Source organism: Pyrus communis, chromosome 4 (assembly GCF_041283825.1).
Source record: "Pyrus communis isolate YQ-2024b chromosome 4, ASM4128382v1, whole genome shotgun sequence".
Classification (NCBI taxonomy): domain Eukaryota; kingdom Viridiplantae; phylum Streptophyta; class Magnoliopsida; order Rosales; family Rosaceae; genus Pyrus; species Pyrus communis.
In genome coordinates this window covers 1,589,719-1,614,773 of record NC_142568.1, presented here as the reverse complement: position 1 = coordinate 1,614,773, position 25,055 = coordinate 1,589,719, and the positions used below count along the sequence as shown (strand labels likewise).

Below are 25,055 nucleotides of genomic sequence, written 5' to 3'. Positions count from 1 at the left end.
AGGGAAATCCGATGAGTTTAATCATGGACATGTCTAGTTCCAAAATACATAATATTGGATAAATTAGAAATCATAAGGACCAGGAAATCGAGAGGTAAATTAAGCTACTTGAACCATAACTTTTCTCTGCAGAAAAATGAGTTTTCTGCAATTTAGAACCCATATTCATAAGATTGGGTGTTTTATTAGAATCAATAATCGGTAGACCGACCCTGAGAAGGCCCCGCATCCCGTACCCGTAGAATTGGAAGAGAAGAAATCAGAGGTTTCCAAGCAGAATTGGAAGCAGTTGACGTGGGATTTGAGCAATTGGTAAAGGACAAGGATTCTCTTTGTGGGGATCTGAGGATCAATCAATCGTGTTCATTTATCGTACATCATACGGTCAGTTTTCATTAAATACTATTTATATTTAATTTAAAATTTAAAATTTAAAATAATTTCTAACTGTACTATGAATGGACACAATTAATTGATCATTCGGATCCCCACAAAAATGATCAGCAGAGGATCCTATTCAATTGGTAAAGTTAGCTAATTGGGTCCAAATGAATGTAATGGAATGAGCCCAAATGAATATAATGGAATGAGGATCCCAGAGATCCTTTAATTATGTCAATTCATCGTATATCGTGCGGTCAGAAATCATTTTAAATTTTATATTTAAAATTGAACACAAATAATATATAAAGAAAACGGCAGCACGATTTACAACGAACAAACACGATTAAAGGATTTTCTAAATCCTCATTCAATGTAATAGAATTAGTTACCAAATTCACGCTTCCAGACAAAAATTGGCATAAATACAAAATACGAAAAATTACATAGTGAAATCTGATAACGAAATTTCATAAAATATATCGTTATATAGTACAAAAAATACATATATCCATGAAAGAATTCTATAAATAAAAAAATTAATATCTTTCGTTCATTGGACTTGGTTGAATTAGTTGTACAATATGAGTTTATTGTCTATGAATCTTGCTATGTTCAATTCAAATTTGTTGTATTTGACCTTATTTTCATTAACAAATAATTTATTAATGATTTATACGATCATACATGTGCTATAACTAATATCATAACTTTATCGTGGTTATATATTAATAAAAAATTTCCTGAAAAAAAATATAATTGGTAAAAGAAAAACAAACTGAACAAAAAAATGTAAAAAGGTAGATTCCAAAACCCCTTGTTGGATAAACCCTCGTCTCTTCCCTTTCACTTCTCACTCGCTCTTCAAACTCTCATCGATTTTCTTCTCTTCTGTGAATCGATTTCTCGAGAAAATGAACTTGGGAAACTCCCATAACCCGAAAATTTCCTCACCACCGACACACAATCCGCCCCAACTCAGCCTCCAACAGGCCTTCATCAACCTCCAAAACCATTGCTCCGGCTTCCTCCACCACCTCTCCCACCTTCCCCTCTTCAACCCTAACCCTTCTTCCCTCCAAACCCACCTCCAATCCACCTTCTCCAACCTCCAGAATCAAGCAAAACATGCATTCGATTCCAGGTTTTCGAGCTTCAATCCGGTGCATTCTTCTGGCAAGAACCCAGTTTGGGGTCGAATTGCGGTGAGTAACAAAACCCAGATCGCCAATTCCCCTGGTGGCGGGTCTAAAGCCGCCATGTCCACCGAGGACATCGAAGAGCGGCTTGCCGGCGTGCCGGTTTATGCTCTCAGTAATGCCTCGGAGGAATTCGTGTTGGTTTCTGGTGCTTCCACTGGGAAGTCTCTGGGATTGTTTTGTTTCAAGAAAGAGGATGCGGATGCACTTCTTGAGCATATTAGGATTATGGACCCCGGAATGCGAAGCGGGTCGAAAGTGGTGGCTGTGGCTTTAAATAAGGTGGGAATGTGAATAACTTGATGAAATTGTATTCATGTTTTTGTTTATTTAGGGATTGATGGAGATTAATGGGTGTTGGTTTTGCAGGTTTTTCAGCTCAAGGTCGATGGGGTAGCCTTCAGGTTGATTCCTGAGTATTCTCAAGTCAAGAATGCGCTTAAGGTGCGTAAGTTGCTCGCATAAGAATAGTAATTAAATACACACGTTATTTTCCGGAGTTGAATTTTGTCAATTTCACGCAAGTTTTGATTATTCAAACATAACTATAACACATTCATCTCGAAACAACCAGAAAATAACTGTAAGTCTGTCACCCCATGCTTTATCTATATCTATGTGCTGCGTACTAGGTTTGTAATTCACATTTGATTCGAATACAGAATAGGCCAGGATGCCTTAACGGTTTTAGTTTAAAAAACTTACTGAATATGTAAGATACAACCAAAACCTAGGGATTCTTTTCAAACTGCAGATTTAGAAACTAAATACTTTGTAAGTTCCCATAGGTCAAGTAATGAACATACACATTTTAATGGACCTCACTTTGTTGGTAAGGTGTAATTAGCATTGGTCTTGAGAAATCTGCCAAAAGATATTGGGCTCCAAATTTGGTTTCACAAAAGATATAAGCTGAATACGTGCATCGTACTCTTACAACAACAACAACCAAGCCTTATCCCACTAAGTGGGGTTGGCTGTATGAATCCTAGAACGCCATTGCACTCGGTTTTGCGCCAAGTGTTCCGTTAGCTCATGTCTTTTCTTATGCATGGTACTCTTCTGCTAGAAAATGATTTCTCTCTTCCCCCGTCTCTCCATATTCAAGTCTTATATTAACAATATTTGTTTTGCATTTCCTTTATGTAGGAGAGAGAAAAGGTTGGAACTTCTGATGATGATGGCTTTCCTGGTGTGCCAGTTTTCCAGGTTCTACTTTTAGCTTTTCCCAATTTTAATTAGTCATATATTGTATAGTTGTAAGCCTGTTGTTTGCTTCAACATGGTTTCCTTTTTGTAGGTAACTCATTCCTATGTCTAAACTATTTTTTTTGGGCAAATTGTCTAAGCTAATTTGATTACACGTTCTTGACATCGGACAATATAATTGATCCATGGCCTTGGCTCAGTCCAGCCACGTGAATATAAAAAAGGGATGAAAAGCTCCCGGTATTGTTCACTTTAACGAAAAACCACATTTTTACACTAAAAAGTCAATCCTGATACTATTCACTTTACCCTTTATTTTGTCCTTATCGTTAAAACTCAAAGTTTTCAAGCCCTTTTCATTAGTTTTCCTTATAAAAAATCCAATGGTCACTCAGCATGTATAATTCTGAACAATTCCACTCATTGCCAATGTGGTTTTGAGTTGGGTGCTTCAACTTTAACAGAGGACATTTTAGTTTGCTAACCCTTCTCCCTTTTGATTTACTTCGCATATTTCATTAACATTTTCTTGTTAGCTATTCAACAGCTTTCATATTATAAAATGGATAACTCCAAACCTTGCTAATGCCGCCCTTTTCAATATTCCATTATGGTGTTTTCATGTAGTGGTTGTATTTTTCTATCAAGGAAAGTCAGGGTTTTGTCTATTTTTTTCTTCTCCTTTTAATAATTTGGCATCACTTTGCCACCTTGAAGTTTAGAAGATATCACTCACTGCCTTGTGATATAACCTTCCATTCACTTTGTAAGAAGTGGAACTGAGCATGTTCTGTGTATGGGCTTCAAAATAAAAGCGTAAGAATGAATAAAAAGAACGCGGCAGTTCCAACCTAAAATCAAGTTGAGAACGAGATTGTAGTATCATAGTATCAATTCGTGTACCCAGTTGTGGAATATTGTTACGTTCCACTATCAATGTCCTTGTCGATTCTAGGGAAATATGCTACATGGTATCAACCTATTTCTGGTCAGGTGATATTCTAAAGAGGTAGAAACTGTGAAGATTAATGGTTGTTAATGAGTGAAATTGGAGAAGGTTTGGCATTAAGCTGGAAGGGTTGAGATTGAGGTGGCTTTGCAAAGAGATTAAAAAAATTGGGTTTCTAGGTTTACGATCTTTGAATGTGTTTTGAAATTTAACTGTGAAAGGAACAAAAATGTTCAGAGACCAAATAGAGATCTAGATGTGGGTGCTCCTTTTTCATTGCTGGAGACTAGGATACACTGTTATCTCTCTCCTTTTTGTTTACCCTTTGCATTCCCAAAATGTTGTGTCCCTTGGGTCTTGTCAAGTTTGCTTTTAAATTTTTGAGAAATTTGTTTCTTTTCAATTGAAAAACTAAAGTGAAGACAAAGTAGATTCATGTGGATGCATGGAAGTCTAAGAAAATTAAAGAGTAAACACCTGGCATTAGCTCTTAAGTTTCTTATGTGAACCTTACTTGGATAAGGTTTGTCACTCAATTCATATAGCATTCATATAGTTATCCACGGTGACATCTAGACTGCTGCATTAGTTTTGGTGGTAGACTACGTTGTTTCAGTGCTGACCATTTACGGTGCTAGTGCATGTCTGTCTAAGTCTTATACTCTTTGGCTTCAACTTATTCGGGAAAGCACCCAGCAGACTGATTGCAGTACTCACCATTTACTATGCTAGTGCCAAACACGTGCACATTTCTGTTTTTCTCCTTGTGAAATGAGAAATAGATCCATACAAGGGGGCGGCGTAAACTTATTCTGGCACAAACCACATGGTGCTGAACCAAAATTTTCTCTTATTAGGAACAATAATTTGTTATTTTTCTTGGCCAAGATTAATAGGTCAGTTTAACTCTTGAATAATACCATTTCCCAAGTGTGTTTCTATGAAAAAAAAAAATTTATTTAACCATAGGTTTTGGATGCGAAAGCTTATTAACCTTTCAAACCCTGCAATTCACTGTGGTAGAGCTTCAAACCAGCAGTGGATGCATTGGGTTTGCCAAACTAATTATGGCTGCATTCTCACTATTGCATATTGAATGTATTTTTGAAAGTTTGCTAAGAAATCACATAGTATTACAATGTAATTAATTGTACAAACAATATAAGCATGCATCTATATTCAAATTAACATCGATCTTTATGAGTTATAACCAGTTCTGAGATTAATCTTGTGATAAATGATCCAAGTTTTTTCCTTTTAAAAAGTCATATGAACTTCCATTTTACTGCTTGATATGTGAAAAAATCCGTCAAACTGATGTCCTTGCCCATTCTCACCTGCTACTTCTCATGAATTATGCCATAAATTCTTCCTCCTTATGCTATATAGGTCGACTTGTTTTAAACTGATAATAACCTTTGGTTGGAAACTGATCTATTGTGGGCGGTACAATTCCGTCTTGAGAGTGGCTAGGCCAAACTTTTTGAACCCAAACTGTGATGTAATCTTATTCTTTTAGCAACTAGCATTTCCTCAAGTCATTTCTGCTCCCAGACTGGCGTACTAGAATTTTGTATGGCTTTCTGATATGTTTTGACAATTGTCGTCATCGCAAACTTCTTCCATGAATTTCCCATGCCAATTTTTAACCTGTTTAAACATTTGATTAGTCAAGGAGCTTGGTTCTGAAAAGCCAAAGCAAGAGCTATCGTCCAGTATTTTTCAGGAAGGTCGGTTAAACAATACCCTTGCTTGCATTATCTAGCTTGTTTTGGCATGCATTTGCGGTTTTACCTATTCTTAGAAATCTTTTAGGAGGATTTGGAAAATTCACTATCAAGGGCTTCTCGTGATCAGAATCAATTAAATCCTGCCTTCAGACCAGGGGATGTTCAGGTATGGGTTTCAGGACCTATTGACGGTGTAGCAGAACTTATCTTTCTGTTTACTTATTCTATTTTGTGTTGTAGGTTGCTGTTCTTGAGGAAGTCATAAAGGGGATGAAGGTAGGCATTTTTTTCCTTCTTATTACGTTATTAATTGTTGTTAATAAATCAACGACCAGGATTGAGCTACAAAATTACACAAATGTTTCGCTAATTTCTCAAAAGTTTTGAATTGTTTTCCTCCTATATTGTGGGCAATTAGAAAGCAAAAGTAACAATGAAATATTGCAGGAGGGTTCTACATCAACGTGGGATGACGTCGTCTTCATCCCTCCTGGTTTTGACATCTCGACCGATCCCAACAAGCAATAGGCATACTGCAAAGAGCTCGCATTACGTGGCACCTTTGGCAAGAACATTAGTCAAATACAAAATTACTTATGAAGATACAAAATTACTTATGAAGAGTTTAATCTAGTAGGGTTTAGATTTTGTGCTTCTTGTTATGTACCCAACTGTAATTCACTGGGCTTACCAGCAACTTGAAATTGTTTGTTCTCCTGGCCATCCGAGCTGGTTTTATTCTGTAGCTTGTTGATATCGCATATCGGGAAGTAGAATCTTCATTCTTTTCGTCGATTCTCAGGCTTGTTCGTTCATCTGGTGTTTGAGTACTGTTGCAGGGCATAAATTCTACTTGATGAGAAAATCATATTAAGCTCGATACTGAAGCCTGAACTCGGATTGCATATAAATACTGAAACAAAAAGCGAAAAAATTTAATCACGAAAGTTTAAACTCGGATTCATAAGAACTTGCGCCATGAACAATGTTTGGCCAGTGCCATTGCGTTGCTGGTAGTATTTATGGGGTGTGTTACGTACACACCGTGAATAACTCACGGCTTGTTATTTCTGGTAGGGGCTCTGACCACTTGGGCACCTCGCAGCGTACATAATACTACATAGCATTCTTTGTGCACCATAAATAATTTCGATGATCGATCGTAGTGAGGGATCAAAAGAACTCTTGCAATTTGGAATTTTTTCTTGACAATCTGCGGATTTTATACACCGGTTCGTGATATGATGCTGGGTTACTGAGCATTTACTTTGTTTTCTCATTCGTTTTTTTTTTTTTTTTTTTTTTTTTTTCACAATACATTTAAGAATTGCAACCGATATGAATTCCTTAGAACATCAATACTATACACGTACATGTTGAATCAGTACACTACATTGCTCCAAAACTCACCGGGCTAGTGATCTAACAAGTGCCCTTATTGGAAATTATCATCTCAAATTCTCTCATGGTTTTGAAAGGATCGTCGATGTCGACATTCTTTTCCATCTCAATGAGGGCTAGCCGTGCGGCTTCTCTGTCTCTTTGGCGATTCTTCTTTATCAATCCATTGGCCCTGGCAAGTTCGGCGGCTCTATATTTGTCAATCACGAGCGAGGGGGTTTCAGGGCGTTGTGCTTTAAGAATGGTAACTGCGAACCGAGATTTCAACATGGCCACCCGACCCGCCTCTGGTGTTGTGGTGCCATGCTCATGATGGTCACAAAGAGGAAGAGGAGGTAGCACTGTCACCGGTGACTCACGGCTCAAGTAGCCACCCGATTTATCTGATGAAATGTCACAAGTCACAGGAAGAGGAGTAGGCAGCCTCTTCTGCTTCTTTTCCCCATTCGTTTCCTGGTCCATAATCTCGACTCTCTCGCGATCATCGGCCAGTGGAGGAGCGGAGCGTTTCTTTGAATTATTCAAAGAAGCTACCTTCTGAGGTTCGGGTTTGGAGACCCGTACTTTCGTCGAACAGGAAGAAGAGGAATCGTTAGCAGCCTTCTTGGAAGCATTCAGATTACGAGTGGTTTCTGCTGCAGGTTTGTAGTGATCAGATGAGAGGATTTCGTCAAGCCACTTTCTAGTTTTACCAGAGTATTTCATGGTTGGTGACAAAAAGTTAAAGAGAGCACGAAGAAGGAAAGCGCACTGCGGACGACTAGAGGGAGCGGATGACGTAGCTTAGAGTGAGAAATAGAACCCTAGCTCTCCTGCCCAAATAAAATTCTCCCAAGCCAACCTTGCTTCCCAAGAAACTAGGTAATCCAACTCGGTTTGGGAAAATTAACGCTATTTAATCCTATTTTTCTATTACAATTAATCGAGTTTGTTGGATTATTGTTTTTTCTTTAATTTGGTTTTTGAAAATATAGGATTTCTAGTTTCCTTGACAATTGTAGTTTCTGGTTTCTAAAATAGGTAATGCTAAGGAGACTAAATTTGTAAACAAAATTTTGTAAACTAAATGACATGGAAGTTGATGATTAGATTGTGACTTGAGCGTTGATAAACGTACTCATTCCTATTGGTGACACATCATTTAGTTTGCAAATTTGTCTACACATTTAGTCTTTCTAACATTACTCTTCTAAAAAATAGAAAAATGAAAACTTTTCTCCGTGATGCTTTTTTGCTTTCAGTTGGACTAAAGAGGGAACCGAGATATGACAACTCTCATAATAACGAGGTTACATTAGAAATGCATGTTAGGGTTAGAATTGGATATCACTTTAATCAAATAAGAATAAGAATATCACAAAAATATTTCAAGAGTGCAAGTGGCTTGTAATTCAGTTAGTTAAGAGTATTTGCACTTGCATATGAAGTCCGGTGTTTGAGCTCTCCTCTCCGTAGTTTAATGTAAATTATCTTATCGTTTGTTAAAAATAATAATCAAAAGAGTGCTAAATGACTATTTGAGAGTGCCAATAAACTCGATTTTCAATATACAAGTAATTTTGTTTGTGATTAATTAATGAAGAGTTATTTTATTCAAATTAATAAGGAGACTAGCTAATCCATTCCAAAATAATAACTCCTTATCAAATTCTTTACTCATACTGTATAACTTTGGATGATGAGATTTTTCAGGTGACAATGAGCCATCTACCTTGATTGAATGTAAAAGTTTAACCTAATTCTCCATATCAAAACACAGCCTATAATTAGGTTGTATATAACTATTCGGCAAGCAACAGAAGGTTGAAAAGATGCATCTTATTCACTGTGGCCATCAAATGTGTAAACTTCATTCATATACACACATTGCTTCGAAAATAAGAGAGGAAGCTAAGCTAAAGAAACGTTACGCGTTAACCAATCAATCTAACAAGTGCCCTTTATTGGAAATTAACATCTCAAACTCTCTCATGGTTTTGAAGGGATCGTCAACGTTGACAATCTTTTCCATCTCAATGAGGGCAAGCCGAGCAACTTCTTTACCTCTTTGGCGATTCTTCTTTATCAATTCATTGGCTCCGGCAAGTTCGGCGGCTCTATACTTGTCAATCACGACAGAGGGGGTTTCAGGGCGTTGTGCTTTAAGAATGGTGACTGCGAACCGAGATTTCGACATGGCCACCCAACCCGCCTCAGGTGTTGTGGTGCTATGCTCATGATGATCACAAAGAGGTAGAGGAGGTAGCACTGTCACCGGTGACTCGTAGCTCAAGTAGCCACCCGATTTATCCGATGAAGTCTCACAAGTCACGGGAAGAGGAGTAGACAGCCTCCTCTGCTTCTTTGCCCTATTCGTTTCCTGGCCCACAATCACAACTCTGTCACGATCGTCTGCCAGTGGAGGAGCGGAGCGTTTCTTTGACTTATTCAAAGAAGCTACCTGCTGGGATTTGCGTTTGGAGACCAGTTTCGTCGAATGGGAAGAAGAGGAATCGTTAGCAACCTTCTTGGAAGCATTCTGATTACGAATGGTTTCCGCTGCAGGTTTCTGCTGATCAGATGAGAGGATTTCGTCAAGCCACTTTCTAGTTTTACCAGAGTATTTCATGGTTGGTGACAAAAAGTTCAAGAGGGAACGAAGAAGGAAAGCGCACTGCGGGCGAGTAGAGGGAGTGGATGATGTAGCTTAGAGTGAGAAATAGAACCCTAGCTAACCGCTAATATATAAGTAATTATAACATGTACTCTCCTGCCCAAATAAACTTCTCCCAAGCCAACCTTGCTTCCCAAGAAACAAGGTAATCCAACTTGGTTTGGGAAAATTAACGCTATTTAATCACATTTTTGTAAGATGTTCATTCATTGATATTTTGATTATTGTTGTAACATTCTTAATCTTATCCTATCGTTTGTCAAAAAAAAGAAAAAAAATCAATGAGTGTTGAATGAATCGAGAGTGCCAATAACAACGCAATTTTTTTTCTTTTTGAAAATGGAACTAGCTGGTGGCTTTGTCACAACTATCCACCCTTCTGGAAGTCAGAAATACTCACAGAGACATTTCAGCCTCCCCTTAGCCAACATTGATTTTCAATATACAATTTTAATTGTAATTAATTAATGAAGAAGTTACTTTATGCAAATTAATAAGGAGACAAGCTGTCACTTAGTACTATGATCTAGTGATATTGGTCTTTACTTGTAAGTGAAATGTCTTAGATTCGATTCTCGCCAAAGAAGAATTTGAACCACATTATTGCTAGTTCATTGTGAGGCTAAGCCCACCCCTTGTTTTTTAGTGTAAATAATATCGTTTGTTCAAAAAAAAAAAAAAATGAACTAGCTGATCCATTCCAAAATAATAACTCCATGGCGAATGCTTTTACTCATAGAGTGTAACTTTGGATGATGAGATTTTTCACGTGACGAAGGAGCTGTATACCGTTAAATCTATGGCATAGTTTGAACTTGCCTTATTCCCTAGACGAGATCGAATTTGCTGTTATAGGGATTAATCCCAGTGTTTACTAGGTTTTCTTCATTTTTCATCAATTGTTTTGTGTTGATAAATTTTAAAGTTGCTCTCATTGGTTGAAAACGTGAAAATTTGACTGTAAGGTTCCAACTGATTGACTATATAATTTAAGTGCTATAAATTCAGGTGTCGCGGCTCCATCTAGAGTACTGGAGCAGTGTCCAAGGGACCGGGGTTCCTCAGAACCCGTCTCGCCAGCTATCGTAGTGCGGTTGATGATTTGACCATCGTGAGGCAGTTTTGCATGCAGATCAGCAATGCCCGCTGGAGTATTAGTACAAGTTGGTTCGATGAGTTGTCGGTCGGGAGTTATGGTGTTTATGTTGCCATAACCGAAGATGATGATCGATCTGAGTATGCAAGTTGGTTCCATTGGAGTTATCCAGGGCCTTATCCTCATTTTCACGTCCACGAAGTTTGCGTGGTTCCCTGCACGAGAGGCGGTATAAGCCTGCTGCAACTTATCAATAGCATAGTTGATTTGATTTTTAACAAAGAATACCACACCTAACTTATAGTAGGAGAGGGCCTTGGAGATGGAGCCTCTCCGCTCCCTAAGGTGGATGCAGCGTCAACGACCTGATTTGATTACTCGGTCTGGAGTAGGGGTGGGTTTAAAAAACCGAAAACTAAAAAAAAATCGTAAATCAAACCGAACTGAACCAAAAAAAACCGAATCGAAACTGTTAAACCAAACTGAACCGAATCTAATTTGGTTCGGTTTGGTTTCTGGGATTTGAAAACCAAACTGAACCGAAGCAAAGTTATAATTAATTATAAATTAATATTTTTATTACTTAAACAGTGTCGTTCTTTCAGTCTGAAAGGTAATCCACACTACCCGTACCCTCCGGGCCTTCCCTCTTTCAGTCTGAAACCCTTCCCTTATCCTTCCCAAATCCCAAGTTCCCAGTTCCCATTCGTAACCTCCCCCGCTCCGCGCACCTGCGACCTGTCTTCGTCTTCTTCCTTCCCAGCGACCTGCGACGGTGCGACCCGTCTCACTCCCAATCCCTCGCCCCCGTGACCCGTGACGGCGTGACCCGCGACCTCCTCTGGCTCTGAGTCCTCTCGCCGTTTCCAGTCTCGAGTCTCTCGACCCATGACTTCCTTTGCAAGGTTAGTCAGTCAGTCTCTCATGTTCTACATATTTTCTTTGATAGTAATGCTTACTATTGTTGTCAATTAGAAGAATCTGATGGGTGAGGAAGCGGTTGTCAATTGAAAAAAATGGGAAGTTTTGATCTAAGGGTTTGTAACCATTGGCTGTGCATCTGATGAATCCTGACAAGGAGGTGCTTCTGCATCTGAAAGCGTGTGCGAGGCGATCGGACTTCCAATTGGGTCTGAACGTTCATACCCTTGTGGTGAAAACCGGGTTCGACTTTGATGTTTATGTTAAAACCTGTTTGCTCGGTTTGTACGCAAAATGTGGGTATTTGGAACATGCACATAAGATATTTGATGAAATGCCGGAGAAAGATGTTGTTTTTTGGACTGCCGTGATTTGTGGGTACGTTGAAGCTCGCCGGTACAGAGAAGCTATTGATACGTTTTGCGGGTTGTTGGAGATGGGTTTGAGGCCTGATAGTTTTAGCCTTGTTCGGGTTTTATCTGTGTGTGGGAGGTTAGGGGATATAGGCAGTGGGGTGGGGAATGGATTGATGGATACATAACGGAGATTGGTATGGGTAGGAATGTGTTTGTTGCAACCCGATTGCTATGCCATGGTTGGCGTACTTCCTGTAGTCAGAACGAAATTCATAAGTGATCAAGGAAAAAGGTAGGACTTGTGATTCCATTCAACTCCTCAACCTGTACATGGAGCAGACATATCATATCAAACAAAAGTTAGGGTGTAAATCATAAAAGTGAAAACTGTTGAATTTCAAATGTGTAACTCTAAACTAATCTGTCCTTTAACTTGCCACTGACCTTGATATTATGTTCTGTCCTTTCTGCATCTGATGAATGTATAAGCACCATCGCATTGTGAATCTTATGTCTCAATTTATTTAAAATTTCAGATTTCAATTTTTTTTTTGAAAAAAAAAAAAAAAAAAAAACCGAAACCGAACCGAAAAAAAATGGACTGAATCAAAATTTCAGTTCGATTTCGATTTTGGCAAAAAACCGAACCGATTTGAACCGAACCCAGCCCTAGTCTAGAGTAGTGGTGGTGTTGGGGACAGGGTTACCCTCGACTTGTGCGATGGAGACGTCTAGGGCCAAATTATCGTCAGATGTCTAGTTAACGTTAGCCTTGACAGAGCTTTCTTATGAGTTCATGCTTCTGGTAGAGTGATCGGGTGAGGAGGAATATGAGTTCACTCTCAACGAAAGCACCAATTGTGGGAACCAAATATGCACACCGCCACAAGAGGTGGTGATGACCAAACTTGTTTTCCTATAAAACAACACACAACCGTGAGTAAGCCAATGACCGGGGGATTTTCTGGTCAAAGACTTTCCGATGGTCAAGTTCATAAGCAATGTTAAGACTCAAGAGTGGGTAAGAGAATAAATGTGCAGAGATTGTGTTACTAGAGATGAACCCTCGAATGATGTATTTATACCAGTCGAGGAGATGACCTTTTAGGCTAGTAGAATCCTTATTTAAACTGGGAGAATCATAGAAGATACTTAGGAATTAGATATTACATCCTCTTAGGAGTGTGATTATTGTAGCACATGCCAATCTTGTAGATTGTAAGGACTCCAAGATTATAGAAAACCAGCAGATTCCTTACTAGATTAGGTTATTGAATCTTGCAGAACAAGTATGGTCAATCTCAGTGAAGTCATGGACTTCGCCCATTGAGCCTGGAACATGATGATGGTGACATCACTGCTCCGTTTAGTCAACTTTGCATCCAAGGTTGTTGAGTTCATGGGCGGACTTTTAAGGTATGTGTATTCCGATTCGGCTTACTATGGTCTTACAACGATCATGAGTGACATATTGTATGTTACTATAATTTCCACTGCGTATTTAGTTATTCAAATTAAATTTATTTCAAAAATGTACCCATAGACCCAACACACATGACATGTTTTCAAGGTTATTTCGGATATTTTAACTTCCCACTTGATCCGCTTCAAGATTATTTTGGACATTTCAAGGCTATTTCGAACATTTCAACTCTCTTTTTAATAAATGGACATGATTGACCACATTGAATCCTCAAAGTTTGTAATTAGTTGAACTTCACGTCAATGAGCCTAATGTACATTTTATTAGTTCATCAAAAAGAAGTAGAGAACTTGTGAAAAAGGCAAAAGTTCAAAATCAATTTAGTTCCCCACTCCCTCCACTCCTAGTGTGCATATATTTTGTATAAAATTAAAAAAATTAAAAAAATTGTGAAAAGGAGATCAACCGTTCGAAATAACTTTGAACACAAGCTTATTTTAGATGAAAAACTTAACGAAGTTAAGATGATATGACAAATTATGATTTTAGATAACTTATATGACAAATCGTTTAAAGTATTAATTTATACGAAAAACTAACAAATGCATATAAGTTCATATGATATTTCAAAAATTTGTACTTTTTATATAAAATATTAATTATGCAGTGTTTTAATAAATGTGAGGTGTCAATAAAAGTAGCCCACAAAAAAAATTATAAATAAGTGTTTTAATAAATGCAGCGCTTTAATTCTCAGTTATAGTTTCCATCGAGACTCGAACTAGGGTTCTGTCATCTGCTGAACTGAACTGAACTGAAGTCACCCGACATTGAAATCGGATCCCAACGGCCATGTCTTTCTTTCCCTCCAATTCCCAAATCCAAACCCAAAACGCCGACTCCCGTTTCCAGGCCACCGTGCTCGTCGGCGCTCCATCCTTCCCCGACGCCATCGCTTGGTCCGACGAGAACCTCATCGCTGTCGCTTCCGGCCACCTCGTCACCGTTCTGGTACTCTCCATTTATCAATCTTTTCACTCTAACTTCGTTTTTCGTAATTTCAAAACAGAAACTCTGATTCATGTTTCATAATGTTTTTGTTTAGTCAAGTGTTGTGTTTGTGTTTGGTCAAGTGTATATCTTTTTGTGTTGCAGAATCCGGCTGCTCTGCCTTTTGGACCACGAGGCCTAATCACCATAAAAAACAGCCAACCTTTTCCGATTGGTGTCATAGATAGACAAGGTACATTGCATACACCAAAATTTTCGATCTTTTCGGTTTATACAATGTGTGTTTCCGTTTTCATTCTCTGTTTTGTTGATGGGTTTTCAGATTTATTCTCTAATTGCATGCTGCCTACCATTTTATCACGGGACCAAGAACCCTGTGTTCGATCGATTTCTTGGTCCCCAGTTGGGCTTGCTCCAAACGCTGGCTGCTTGCTGGCTGTCTGCACCACCCAAGGATTCGTCAAGCTTTATCGCTCTCCATATTGCGATTTTTGTGCTGAATGGATAGAGGTATATGTGTATCTGCAGTTTAAACTGGTTGATGTTATAAAGTTGCAGTCTTTTATGGTTCTGAATTGGTTATGTGTATTGCTCAGGTTGCGAATGTATCGGCCAAGCTTTATGATTATCTTGTGAGTATAAATTTTGGGGAGGTACGGGCTTCTTCATCAAAACAGCAAGATGTAAATGTAAGTCCTCTCATCTGTCTGGTGCAGTCCTATAGATTTATGCCCTGAGCACTGACCAATGGTCTTTTTGACTGTACTCGTATTAGGAGCATGAAATAGAGCCTGAGATTGACTATGACCCATCGAAACAAAAGAGTTCAAATAAGATTGTTCGTGCTTCAAAATCGAAGGTAAAACCTGCCAAGGAGATACCAGTAAACAGCACACTCCCTCTTATAACTGCGGATCAATATGCTTCTCGCACTGCAATGCTATCATCACTTGTAGTTGCCTGGTCGCCAATGCTGCATTCACTATCCAAAATCTGTTCAGTTCCTCAAGATGGTTCGTCCATGTCGTTACTTGCAGTTGGAGCGAAGTCCGGGAAAGTTTCTGTATGGAGAATTCCTGTACCAGAATGCTACTCTGTTGATCAAAGCAGGGTCCCGGCAACTGTGGCGCTCATAGGGATTCTTCAGGCACACAATTCATGGATCACAGCTATTGGTTGGGCGTTGCTTGATTCTGATTCTTCAAATCCTAAAGTTTTGTTGGCTACAGCGAGTACTGATGGGAGGTGAGTTAGGTATGCTGGAAATCATAATGAATTTCACTCCTATAGCTCTTGTATGAAATTTTCTTGTCTAGTTAGAGAATAGTTTTTGCAGTGTAGAAGCAAGGTGCTTTAAATGGTGTTGAGCAACATGCTACTTGCATTTTAGTGTCAGTTTAGTTGTCAAGTTGGTATCTTGTTTCAACGTACTAGCAGTAGTCCTACCACTTGACTCGTTTAAGAGAGTTGTGACTCTGATTAATCTGCTATCTAATTACACCCAAAAATTTCTTTATTATCTGTTCAAGATTCGATTGTTGTCTTCTTGTTTTGTCTTTTGTTAGTTTTATCTATGATTTCTTGTATTCATTTTGTGCCTCCTTATCTTTCCAGTGTGAGGATCTGGCTGGGGAATAATGAAAAGTTGCTGAAGTCATCAGAACCTAGCGACACTTCCTTTTCCCTAATGAAAGAGGTAGTTCTTACTTTTTCTGTCTTTTTGTATACGGTGCTCTTCACGTTATTCTATTGTATGGTTGAGCATGTTTTATTTTGAACTTTTAAATAGGTTGCAAGCGATGCTGCCCCAGTTTTTGTACTTTCAGTCATTGTGCCTACTAAGTCTCCAGACAAAATTCACTTAGCAGTTGGAAAAGGATCTGGCTCTTTTGAATTGTGGATATGCAACATGTCTAGCCAAAAATTTGACAAGATTGGCACATATGATGCACATGGCCAGACGGTAAGTGTCTTTTTATTTGTCAAAATCTTATATTGCATACTGCTGGCTATTTATGCTTCTGGGAACCGACCAGGTTACAGGTTTAGCTTGGGCGTTTGATGGGCAATCTTTGTATAGCTGCAGCCAGGTATGTACTTACTTAAACTTTCTGTGGAATATTTTATATCTACATTATTCAGTTGGCAACCATTCTTTTACAATGATACTAGGATAATGTTATACGCTGTTGGATTTTGAGTGGAAGTTCTCTCTGTGAAGTACCTATTCCTTCAAATACTCCTCGTCTGAGAAACTCAACTGATGTAAGTTCTTACCCTATAAGTATGCTTGTTTAATTTTTTGTATTCCACCATAACGTCAGTCTAAAATTTGATGCAGTTACCAGAAGAATTTGTTTCTTGCTTTGGTCTGGCAGTGTCCCCTGGAAATCTTGTGATTGCTTGGGTATGATATTTTCTTTGCGCCAATACAAACATATTCTCGCATACCATAAAAGCGAAAATAAACTAAGATACCTATACTTGAAAATGGCAGGTTCGAAATACTGATGTTGAACAATTAAACCCAATGTACGAGGCAAGGTGAGATATTTTTTATGCTAATTACATTCCTCTATTAGATCCATCTTTTGCGGTTTGGGTAAATTTGAGAGTGGCTAAACATTATATACTATTATAAGGTGAATGAATCCTAAAGATGGAATGAAAGGATATCAAAAGAAAAAAGGACAACACCGTTGCAACTCAACAAAAAACATTGTCATAAATGGAGGGGCAAAGGATTCATAAAAATAGAACCCTTTAGCTTCCTTGGAAAAAGAAATGGAGGAAAGAAAAGATAAAATAGTGAGTTTTTCTTATTTGCATATTAATCAAATTGTAGTATTGATCCGATAAAAAATTCCACTTCAACCATCCTAAGTCATAACGATATTACAGGAGCAGAAGAGCACGTAAGAGAATTTATGTATTCTATAGAAAAGAACAAGCAACCTAATGTTGAGTTGCAATATTGGCTGCTGTTTGCTAATTCTTGATCAATTTACATTTTTGGGAACACTCTCAGGACTCAAAAGGCCATTGTTGAATTTTTCTGGACCGGTGGTCAGCAAGTAGATGTCTTCTCAAACAATTCCGTACATTTTGATACTGAAGCGATTCCTGGTTTTTCTGAGGAGTTAGTTTATTGGGAGTCCAACTTTCAATGGTCCTTAAAGCAGTATGAAATGCAAGATAAACATCTGGTTGTTTGGGATATTGTAACAGCATTGTTGGCTTTTAATCATTCTAAACCAGAGTTTGTAGAACAAGTACTGATTAAATGGCTCTCTATTTCATACTTGGGATCTCATGCGGGAATTCCTGCTGAAACGGTTTTGTTGAATGTCTCCCAAAGTTGCTCAAAAGTCACTTCTCGCCAATTACATCTTCTCAATATAATCTGCAGGCGTGTGATTCTATCAGAGATGAAGGCTGATGAAATAAACAGTAAATTACTGAATTTGAAAGGAATTCATGGTGCTGAAAAAGAGAAGCGGCCTTTGTGGATCAATCTGCTTGTGAACAGTGAGAAAGAACTCCGGGAAAGGCTTGTGGGATTTACATTTTCTGCTCTTTTAAGTCAAATGCCTGCTTCAGCCCCAGATTCTCCATCTAGAAACTGGTTTCCTGTTGGATTAGCACAAATGGAGCAGTGGATTGAGCTTAATCATGACCATGTGCACAGTCAGCTAAAGGTCCTCGCATCCGAAGTTGGAAAGCGGGATAGGAGGTACTCCCTGACATTTATCCTTTGTCATAAGAATCTGTCTACCCTCTATTGATATGATTGTTTATTATTGTTACTTTAATCACGAGGGCCATACTTTTCCGTGTCTTGGCATTTTGACTTCTTATATCATCGAAAATAACTTCATGACTTCTCTGAGGCTTGGTGCAGTGAAGATTACGCATTCGGAATGGGACCATCAAATTTATAAATAAATAAAAAAAGCACTCCCTTATCTGATTGTTAAAAAACTAAATATTTAGTGAAATGTTAAATTTTTCCATGTATCTTAAAGCTTTAAAGTGTCTCTGGCTATTGAATTTGAATGCTGGAAATTTGAAATTCAATATTTCGGGGTATGTTTTTGCCTTTTCTGGTTATGATGTTCCTTGTGATGTGCCAGCACAGCTGGTAAATGGGTTAGAGGGCAGTTAGTGGTTAAGGTTGTTAGAGGTTTCTGGGTGGTGGTTGGCTTTCAGATGACGGGAATAGTAAGTTGATTAGATAGTTAAACACATTATAATAGAATTGAAGCGACCAGTGAAAAGGTTCCAAAAGTATGAGGCTTCCTATGGGGAGAGTTCTCTGTACAACTTAAAACTCCATTTCAGTTTGAGTAACCTGTGTGATCCTTTCAAATTAGTTGTATAGTACTTAGAAGGCAGGTACAAATGGCATACGGGGAGTTTTAAGCAGGCTCAAATGAATGTGGTTAAAATGATTATTAGAGGGAGTTAAAAATAATGCTTATTTAGACACCCGTTCCATACTTTGGATGAAGAAACACAAAGGTTTATCTACCGTAATACTGTGTCCGATATTGAATAATCTGAGAGAAGCATACATTCAAAAAAAAATTGTTAGGTAGATTTTTGTTGTTTCAACATGTATGCTCTTGATGCAATCATTTGTTTTACCGTATTCATCTCTTTTGTCCTTGGATGTTTTCCTGCTTTCTTAATTGGCAATGCAACTGTCTGTATAAATACTAAGTATTGCTCCGTATTCTTTTTCAAACAACAGATTTGGATCCAGTAAATGCATAGCAGCAGAGATGTGCAGCTATTGTTTAGCATCAGTTCCATTTGAATCTCCAGAAGTTGCCTTCTGCAGCGGAAAGGGCCACAAACTAGTTAGGTGTTCCATTTCTATGGAGATTTGTCCTACTACTCCGACATGGTTTTGCACATGCTGTCATAGACGAGCTTCCAAACTGGCACCAGCGACTCTGTTTACAACCCCCGGTCTTCCTTTGAATTTCAAATCTTTGGCCGCATCGCCTTTGCTAGAAGTATCCTTAAAACCACTCTGTCCCTTTTGTGGTATACTGCTACAAAGACTACAACCGGATTTCCTACTTTCCGCATCACCAACTTAAGCAAATGAGGTTCGTTCCTGTGCCTGTCGAAGATCGGATTTGGGTCAGAGAAGAAGATAGATTACACTAGCAAGGTTTCCCTCCTTAGGTTGTTGACAGATTGTAGTTCAGTGCAGTAGAGTTAATTATGTGTATATGTATCTCTTTGCTTTCAACCAGAATATGTTTATGTATCTCTTGATGGTAAAGCCAAGTTGAAGGCAGTGATGAAAATACGGTCTGTCTCTTGTAAATGCACGCTTGCCTTTGATCTTTCTAACCTCGTTTTGTATCTACGATTGGCGCGTTTCATGCAAAAACACGCATTCTCTTTGAAGAAAGTACAAGCTCTATATAGGTTTAGGCGTGGCCGTTAGCTCGAATAGTGAGCTCTCTCCTCTACATGTAAGTTCGAACGAACTGAAAATAAGACAGTTTATTTATCGTATTACAGTAAAATTGTAATATAATTTTTCTACCGGAAGCAAAACCACAAAAACATTATCTACTGAAAGCAAAACAAGAAAAACAATCATACTCTAATATTCAAGGGAAATGATTTCTCATATTCCTTTTCTTCCATGGTTTCTATATCTTAATTCTCTTTTGATTTAGTAATCCAATGAATAAAAAACAACAGAAAAATAACGAAGAAAGAAAAAAAAAATGCAAAAATCATTTTTGATTTTTAATGTCATGACTCACAACTAACAACTGATTTTTTTATTTTTTTTATTTTTTTAAGTAGTGTTATTCACATAATATTTTTATTTTTGGAACAAATGATGTTATTCATATTAAGAAGGAGGAGGTGTGCTTAACCTCAGCAATAATATGGTTCAAATTCGTCTTTGTCGATAATCGAATATAAAACCTCTCACTTATAAGTGAAGAGAAATATTAACAGACCGTGGTACTAAGTGGTTCAAATTCACACATCATTTTTTAACTCTCACACACTCTAATTAAATTTTATTTATCAATTTTCTTTAATTTATTTAATTAGACTATCAAAATTTAATAATATATAAAATAAAAAAATAATTGTGCAGATATCATCAGCCTAAAAAATGTTTGCCACAATGACGCCAGCTTCTAATAAATGACTATAAAGCTGTAAACCCTTCCGAGTCTCTAGAAAAAGCTTCATGAACTTTCATTCAAGCAGAAAGAAGAGAAACGAAACAAGAGCTCCTCAGCTGCATCAACAGGTACTTTCAGTTCTTCTGGTTTCTTTCTTTATTTAATTTTTATTTTTCTGGGTTTTTATTTTTCAGGTTTAGTCTTATTCTGTGTATTTTTCAGCAGCTATTTTCTAATAAGAATGAAGGGTTTGGATTTGTGGATTTGTTTTCAAGGATTTGGGTCTTTTCCGTTTCGTAAATGTAGAGATTGGATTTCTTCTGAAAAGTTTGAGCGTTTAATCCAATCCTTATCGTGGGATTGTTTAACTTGTTGGTAATCCGACCTCCATTTCTAGTCCCATCATGTTATGTATTTGGCACATACATGCTCAACTTTACTATAGATGAATCTTGATTTGAGAATCTGGTGTGAGTTTTTTGCAGCGATTCGACATGGATGCGCACACAAAGAAAACCGAACCAACCAACACTGACATAGAAGAGGATGATAAGAAACCCTGCATTCTGCAATTGCCAGACCACATAACAGTGCAGATATTCTGCAAAGTCCCAATTAAAACCCTCATCCAATGCCAGTGTGTGTGCAAGTCTTGGCGCCATTCGCTCTCAGACCCCCAGTTTACCAAACACCTATTTTCACAAACACCCCCTTCATTTTTGTTCCACGGCTTAAGAGGCGGCCCAATAAACCCCAAGTCGGAGGGATACTTATTGTTCGACCTTGATAAGGTCTCAAACCCAAATGACTTTGTACTGAAACTTGCTAGAGATCCAAATGTCCACGCTCTTCGCGTGGGCATTTTGGGTTCTCGCAATGGTTTGCTCTGCATATATGAATTGAACCAACGCCATTTTTACATTTCCAATCCCATTACTAGCGAGTCTTTAGCGCTTCCAGTGATATCCTTGTCTCCCCATACTGTCGCCTATTGTCAGCGCCGGAGAGTTGATAATCCGTATTATTGTGGGTTTGGGTTTAGTCCCATCAGTAATGTCTACAAAGTTGTTGTGTTTATGTCTCCGAGTGATAAATCTAGTGAAGATGAAGTATTGGTTTTGACTATTGGCTCCAGGATTTGGAGAAGCATTGGGGATGTGTCTGTGTACCCTTCCTCTCGGTTTCAACCATATGGGGTTTATCTTAATGGATTCCTTCATTGGGTTGGTCAGTATGGGGATAGTTCGACTTTCATATGGGCCTTTGACGTTGAAAGGGAGCATTTCCATCAGTTACCACTTCCACCCTGTTATTTGGACTTAGACCAGCTGCCGAGTTGTTTGGATTTGCAAGAAACTCAATTTACCCTTGGAGTCTTGAATGGTTGCCTCTCTGTAACTGTTCGCTCTTGCTCGACTCGTAATATCAATGTCTGGATGATGAAGGATTATGGCATTAGCGAGTCTTGGACCAAAGAGCTTGAAATTAGCAACGAAGCACTTGATTCTCCAACTTTTGCTCGAGTGTTGAAGTTTACAGAGGAGGGTAAAGTCTTGTTGTTAAATGGGTCTCACTTGCAGGCTTATACTCCTGGAACAAGGGGCGTCGTGATGGTTGAGGTTGATGGGATACCATCATTGATCGATGAGTGTGTTCATATTCCAAGCTTTGTTCGGCTTAGAGATATCATGTCAGGCTAGAGCTCAAAGGTAATATATGTCAAAGCTAATGTGATAAATTGGTTTTTCTTGCTATTTGAAATTTTCTTATATACTTATATTTACTTTTGCCAATTTATTACTCTGACTCTCTCAAAGCGGAGAGCTTTGTTGGCTTGGAATCGCCCTTTATGTTACTAACAGTTTTAGCTTATGTGACGATTCATTGTCACTATGTAATTGGTTTTGAATTCAATCCTTGTTTGATTTGCTGCTGTTTCTAAACTTAGTTTTCCTTATTGCATGAACCATTATTGAAGGCTAGAATGCTTAATTTTCGGGTTAGTACGTGCGTAGTCTTCTACTTTTAGGGGCATACGACTTAAACAAGTTCTATTTCCCTTTTAGGAATGATTCTTTGCTCCATTGGGAAGCTCCTCTTATTGAAGGGGAATGCTAATGTTATTGAAGCGGGTGGTGTTTCAAGAGATTTGGTCGCAAATTGCTATATGGGTTTCTGCCACTTTGGCCACTAGGGTGGGGCACGGTGCGGTTCGGTGCGGTTCCATCCCTAAATTAGAATCGGAATCGAAATATATTAACGGTTCAGTTCGGTGCGGTTCCACTTAAATTTATTACTAGAACATTACGGTTCGGTCTACACCGGTTCCGATTCGGTTCTTGCCGGTTTACGGTTCCTAATAATAAATTATTTGAACACCAAATCATTATGCATTCAAATACATCTTCTAAAACTGATTACATAAAGTTGCATACAACACATTTTTTTAATGCAAATGTCTTTGGTAGTGGCACCAAGTCAACAAAAAGAGACAACTAAAATACATATGCACTGGTCAATCAGTCAACAAACAAAAAAATGATGAAGCAAATTGCAGGTTTTCAGACTTCAGAGAGCAAGCAGGAAGCAGCAGCTCCTGTACACAATCAATTAATCAAACAACATATAATTGAATCACATAACTTATTCCAGAGAGCAAGCAAAATCAAAAAACTAATTTCAGAGAGGAAGCATGGGCTTCCCAAGTTTGAAGAAGCCCAAGTTTGAAGAAGCATCAAGAAAATGTGTGGTAAGTGAAGGCGAAGTTGTGTAAATGAAAATGAACCCTAATTGGGATAAGATCCTCTGTTTTGCAATTTAGTGAAACCAATTTTTCAACCTATTATACCATGACATGTGTGTGTATATATAATTTATTTATTTATTATTAATAAAACGGTTCGGTTCGGTTCGGCTGGTTCTTGGTCATTCGAAACCTGAACTGAAACCGGTTTGAACGGTTCGGTTCGGTTTTTCACTCAAAGTTGACTGTTCCGGTCAACACGGTTTTTTTCGGTTTTTTTTCTTACGGTTCGATGCGGTTTTGCGGTTTGGCGGTTTTTATGCCCACTCCTATTGGCCACAGATGAGGTGAGAGTCTCGCTACTGAGTTTAACTTATGGGAGTTTTATTTGGGCTGACAATTGACCTGGAGGTTACGGATCTGAGTAAGCTCTCACAGTTTATTTGGCGCTGCAACCTACTGGGACAATAATTGGGTTCTCTTGTTTTGGCTTGCTCGGAGTTGCGGTGAAGATCTTGACATTGCAAACTTCGACTTGTCTGTAGAGTCTGTAGAGAGAAGAATTTTGTGCGTAATAGTTTAAAACACTATAATTCAGGGATGGGTTGTTACATAAGGCTCCATTGTTTTACGCGAAAATTACTACTAATTAGGCAAGATTGATCCGGTTACTAAGCAAAGTTTCGGATGAAACAATTATTACTTTATTTATAACAAGAACTAAAACTTAGCACAAAACTTAAAAATTTTATCAGACGAAAAGTACGTATTCCAATCTCACTTCCCACAAATCATGTTGGTGTGAATGTGAAATTTTTTCAAAGTATAGCTCATGAATTAGTGTCCAAGTAAAAATAATTCGTGAATAGTAACTTAAAAAGTTTAAAAAAAAGTTTACTATTTCAAAAATTAAAAATCTAAAAATTTACTTCATCTTCAAATTTAAATTACACGTTATCCTCAAGGTGTGAAAAATAAAGAAAAACAATGTAGAAAACCACAAAAAGAAAAGAAAACTAGAAGACAGATAAATCAAATTCCAAAAAGAATTAAATAAAACAAAAAAAATAAAATAACACAAAATAGAATAAAATAAAATAAAAGAAAGACAAATGGGGGATTTTGGATCCCATCCGGATTTTTTTGTGAGAACTCTCATCATATTCATTCATCATACATCGTACGGTTAGAGATTATTTTAAATTTTTTATTTAATATTAAACACAAACAGTACCTAATGAAAGCTGACCGCACAATATATGGTGAACGAATAGTCCACAAATGGGGCACAAGGAATGCGCAGCAAGGGACACACGTGTAAGTCCACACGGGTGGAAAACCCTAGCATTGAGAAGATAAATCTGTTCAGCTCATTCTCTCATAAGCCACATCTCTACTCCATTTGCCATTGGCTCTGATATCAGGCTGGTAGAGGTCTCGAGGTCCACGGAGACGTATAACTCTTCATCCTCAACCCCATTTCAGCATACCGTGCTCATATGTTCTTTCCTGTCTAAGTTCCCTTTAAGGTATGTTTCGGTGAGGAGCTTTTTAATCCCAAGGCATTTAGGCAGTGTCAACAGGATCATTTTTGTGAGGATTTCAAAGATTCGTGAATCATATTCATTTATTGTATATTGCGCGGTCAGTTTTGATCAATACCGTACTGTTTATGTTCAATTATGAACGGATACGATTCAAAGATCTTCGGGATACTCACAAAGAGAATCCGGATTCGATACAATGTAGAAGAAAAGAATAAAAAACAGATTTTTGACTTTTCAAAATTTGACCTTTGAGTTTTCTCTTTTTG

At 38.0% G+C, this 25,055-nt stretch overlaps 3 protein-coding genes and 1 long non-coding RNA gene across 7 annotated transcripts; all 4 read left to right on the top strand.

Moving 5' to 3' along the window:
• The first annotated feature begins 1,165 nt into the window (after nt 1–1,165).
• On the top strand, nt 1,166–6,263 carry TIC22-III (Tic22-like family protein). The gene is made up of 7 exons (XM_068461943.2): nt 1,166–1,862; nt 1,950–2,024; nt 2,730–2,789; nt 5,409–5,468; nt 5,554–5,634; nt 5,709–5,744; nt 5,916–6,263. The coding sequence occupies exons 1-7, from the start codon at nt 1,296–1,298 to the stop codon at nt 5,994–5,996; spliced, it is 960 nt and encodes a 319-aa protein (XP_068318044.2). The 5' UTR covers nt 1,166–1,295; the 3' UTR covers nt 5,997–6,263.
• A 4,956-nt stretch (nt 6,264–11,219) lies between these two features.
• LOC148697272 (uncharacterized) lies at nt 11,220–12,438 on the top strand. Its single transcript, XR_015961366.1, has 2 exons — nt 11,220–11,523; nt 11,594–12,438. It is a non-coding gene; the product is annotated as an uncharacterized LOC148697272 (long non-coding RNA).
• Nucleotides 12,439–14,042: 1,604 nt separating this feature from the next.
• LOC137723186 (Transducin/WD40 repeat-like superfamily protein) lies at nt 14,043–19,670 on the top strand. The gene is made up of 13 exons (XM_068462357.2): nt 14,043–14,329; nt 14,474–14,561; nt 14,652–14,839; nt 14,926–15,018; nt 15,105–15,574; nt 15,944–16,025; nt 16,119–16,292; nt 16,366–16,419; nt 16,502–16,594; nt 16,671–16,736; nt 16,827–16,873; nt 17,358–18,062; nt 19,083–19,670. The coding sequence occupies exons 1-13, from the start codon at nt 14,171–14,173 to the stop codon at nt 19,435–19,437; spliced, it is 2,574 nt and encodes an 857-aa protein (XP_068318458.2). The 5' UTR covers nt 14,043–14,170; the 3' UTR covers nt 19,438–19,670.
• Nucleotides 19,671–20,485: 815 nt separating this feature from the next.
• LOC137723612 (F-box protein At3g07870) lies at nt 20,486–23,852 on the top strand. 4 transcript variants are annotated; one of them, XM_088692201.1, is made up of 3 exons: nt 20,486–20,627; nt 20,985–22,208; nt 23,590–23,852. In XM_088692201.1, the coding sequence occupies exons 1-2, from the start codon at nt 20,565–20,567 to the stop codon at nt 22,197–22,199; spliced, it is 1,278 nt and encodes a 425-aa protein (XP_088548327.1). In that variant the 5' UTR covers nt 20,486–20,564; the 3' UTR covers nt 22,200–22,208; nt 23,590–23,852. The 4 variants fall into 4 exon arrangements, with proteins under 4 accessions (XP_088548327.1, XP_088548326.1, XP_068318912.2 ...); XM_088692200.1 differs by lacking the exon at nt 23,590–23,852 and adding an exon at nt 22,566–22,882; XM_068462811.2 differs by lacking the exon at nt 23,590–23,852 and having other exon boundaries at nt 20,985–22,426.
• The last annotated feature ends 1,203 nt before the right edge of the window (nt 23,853–25,055 follow it).

What these genes read in the sequence shown, in the direction of transcription:
- LOC137723612 (XM_088692201.1), top strand. Translation starts at nt 20,565, where the DNA reads ATGAACTTTCATTCAAGCAGAAAGAAGAGAAACGAAACAAGAGCTCCT. An exon ending in CTCCTCAGCTGCATCAACAG is followed by an intron (nt 20,628 to 20,984) that starts GTACTTTCAGTT and finishes AGTTTTTTGCAG; the next exon opens with CGATTCGACATGGATGCGCA.
- TIC22-III (XM_068461943.2), top strand. Translation starts at nt 1,296, where the DNA reads ATGAACTTGGGAAACTCCCATAACCCGAAAATTTCCTCACCACCGACA. An exon ending in TCAGACCAGGGGATGTTCAG is followed by an intron (nt 5,635 to 5,708) that starts GTATGGGTTTCA and finishes TTTGTGTTGTAG; the next exon opens with GTTGCTGTTCTTGAGGAAGT. An exon ending in AAGTCATAAAGGGGATGAAG is followed by an intron (nt 5,745 to 5,915) that starts GTAGGCATTTTT and finishes GAAATATTGCAG; the next exon opens with GAGGGTTCTACATCAACGTG.
- LOC137723186 (XM_068462357.2), top strand. Translation starts at nt 14,171, where the DNA reads ATGTCTTTCTTTCCCTCCAATTCCCAAATCCAAACCCAAAACGCCGAC. An exon ending in CCTTTTCCCTAATGAAAGAG is followed by an intron (nt 16,026 to 16,118) that starts GTAGTTCTTACT and finishes ACTTTTAAATAG; the next exon opens with GTTGCAAGCGATGCTGCCCC. An exon ending in GTTGGAAAGCGGGATAGGAG is followed by an intron (nt 18,063 to 19,082) that starts GTACTCCCTGAC and finishes TTCAAACAACAG; the next exon opens with ATTTGGATCCAGTAAATGCA.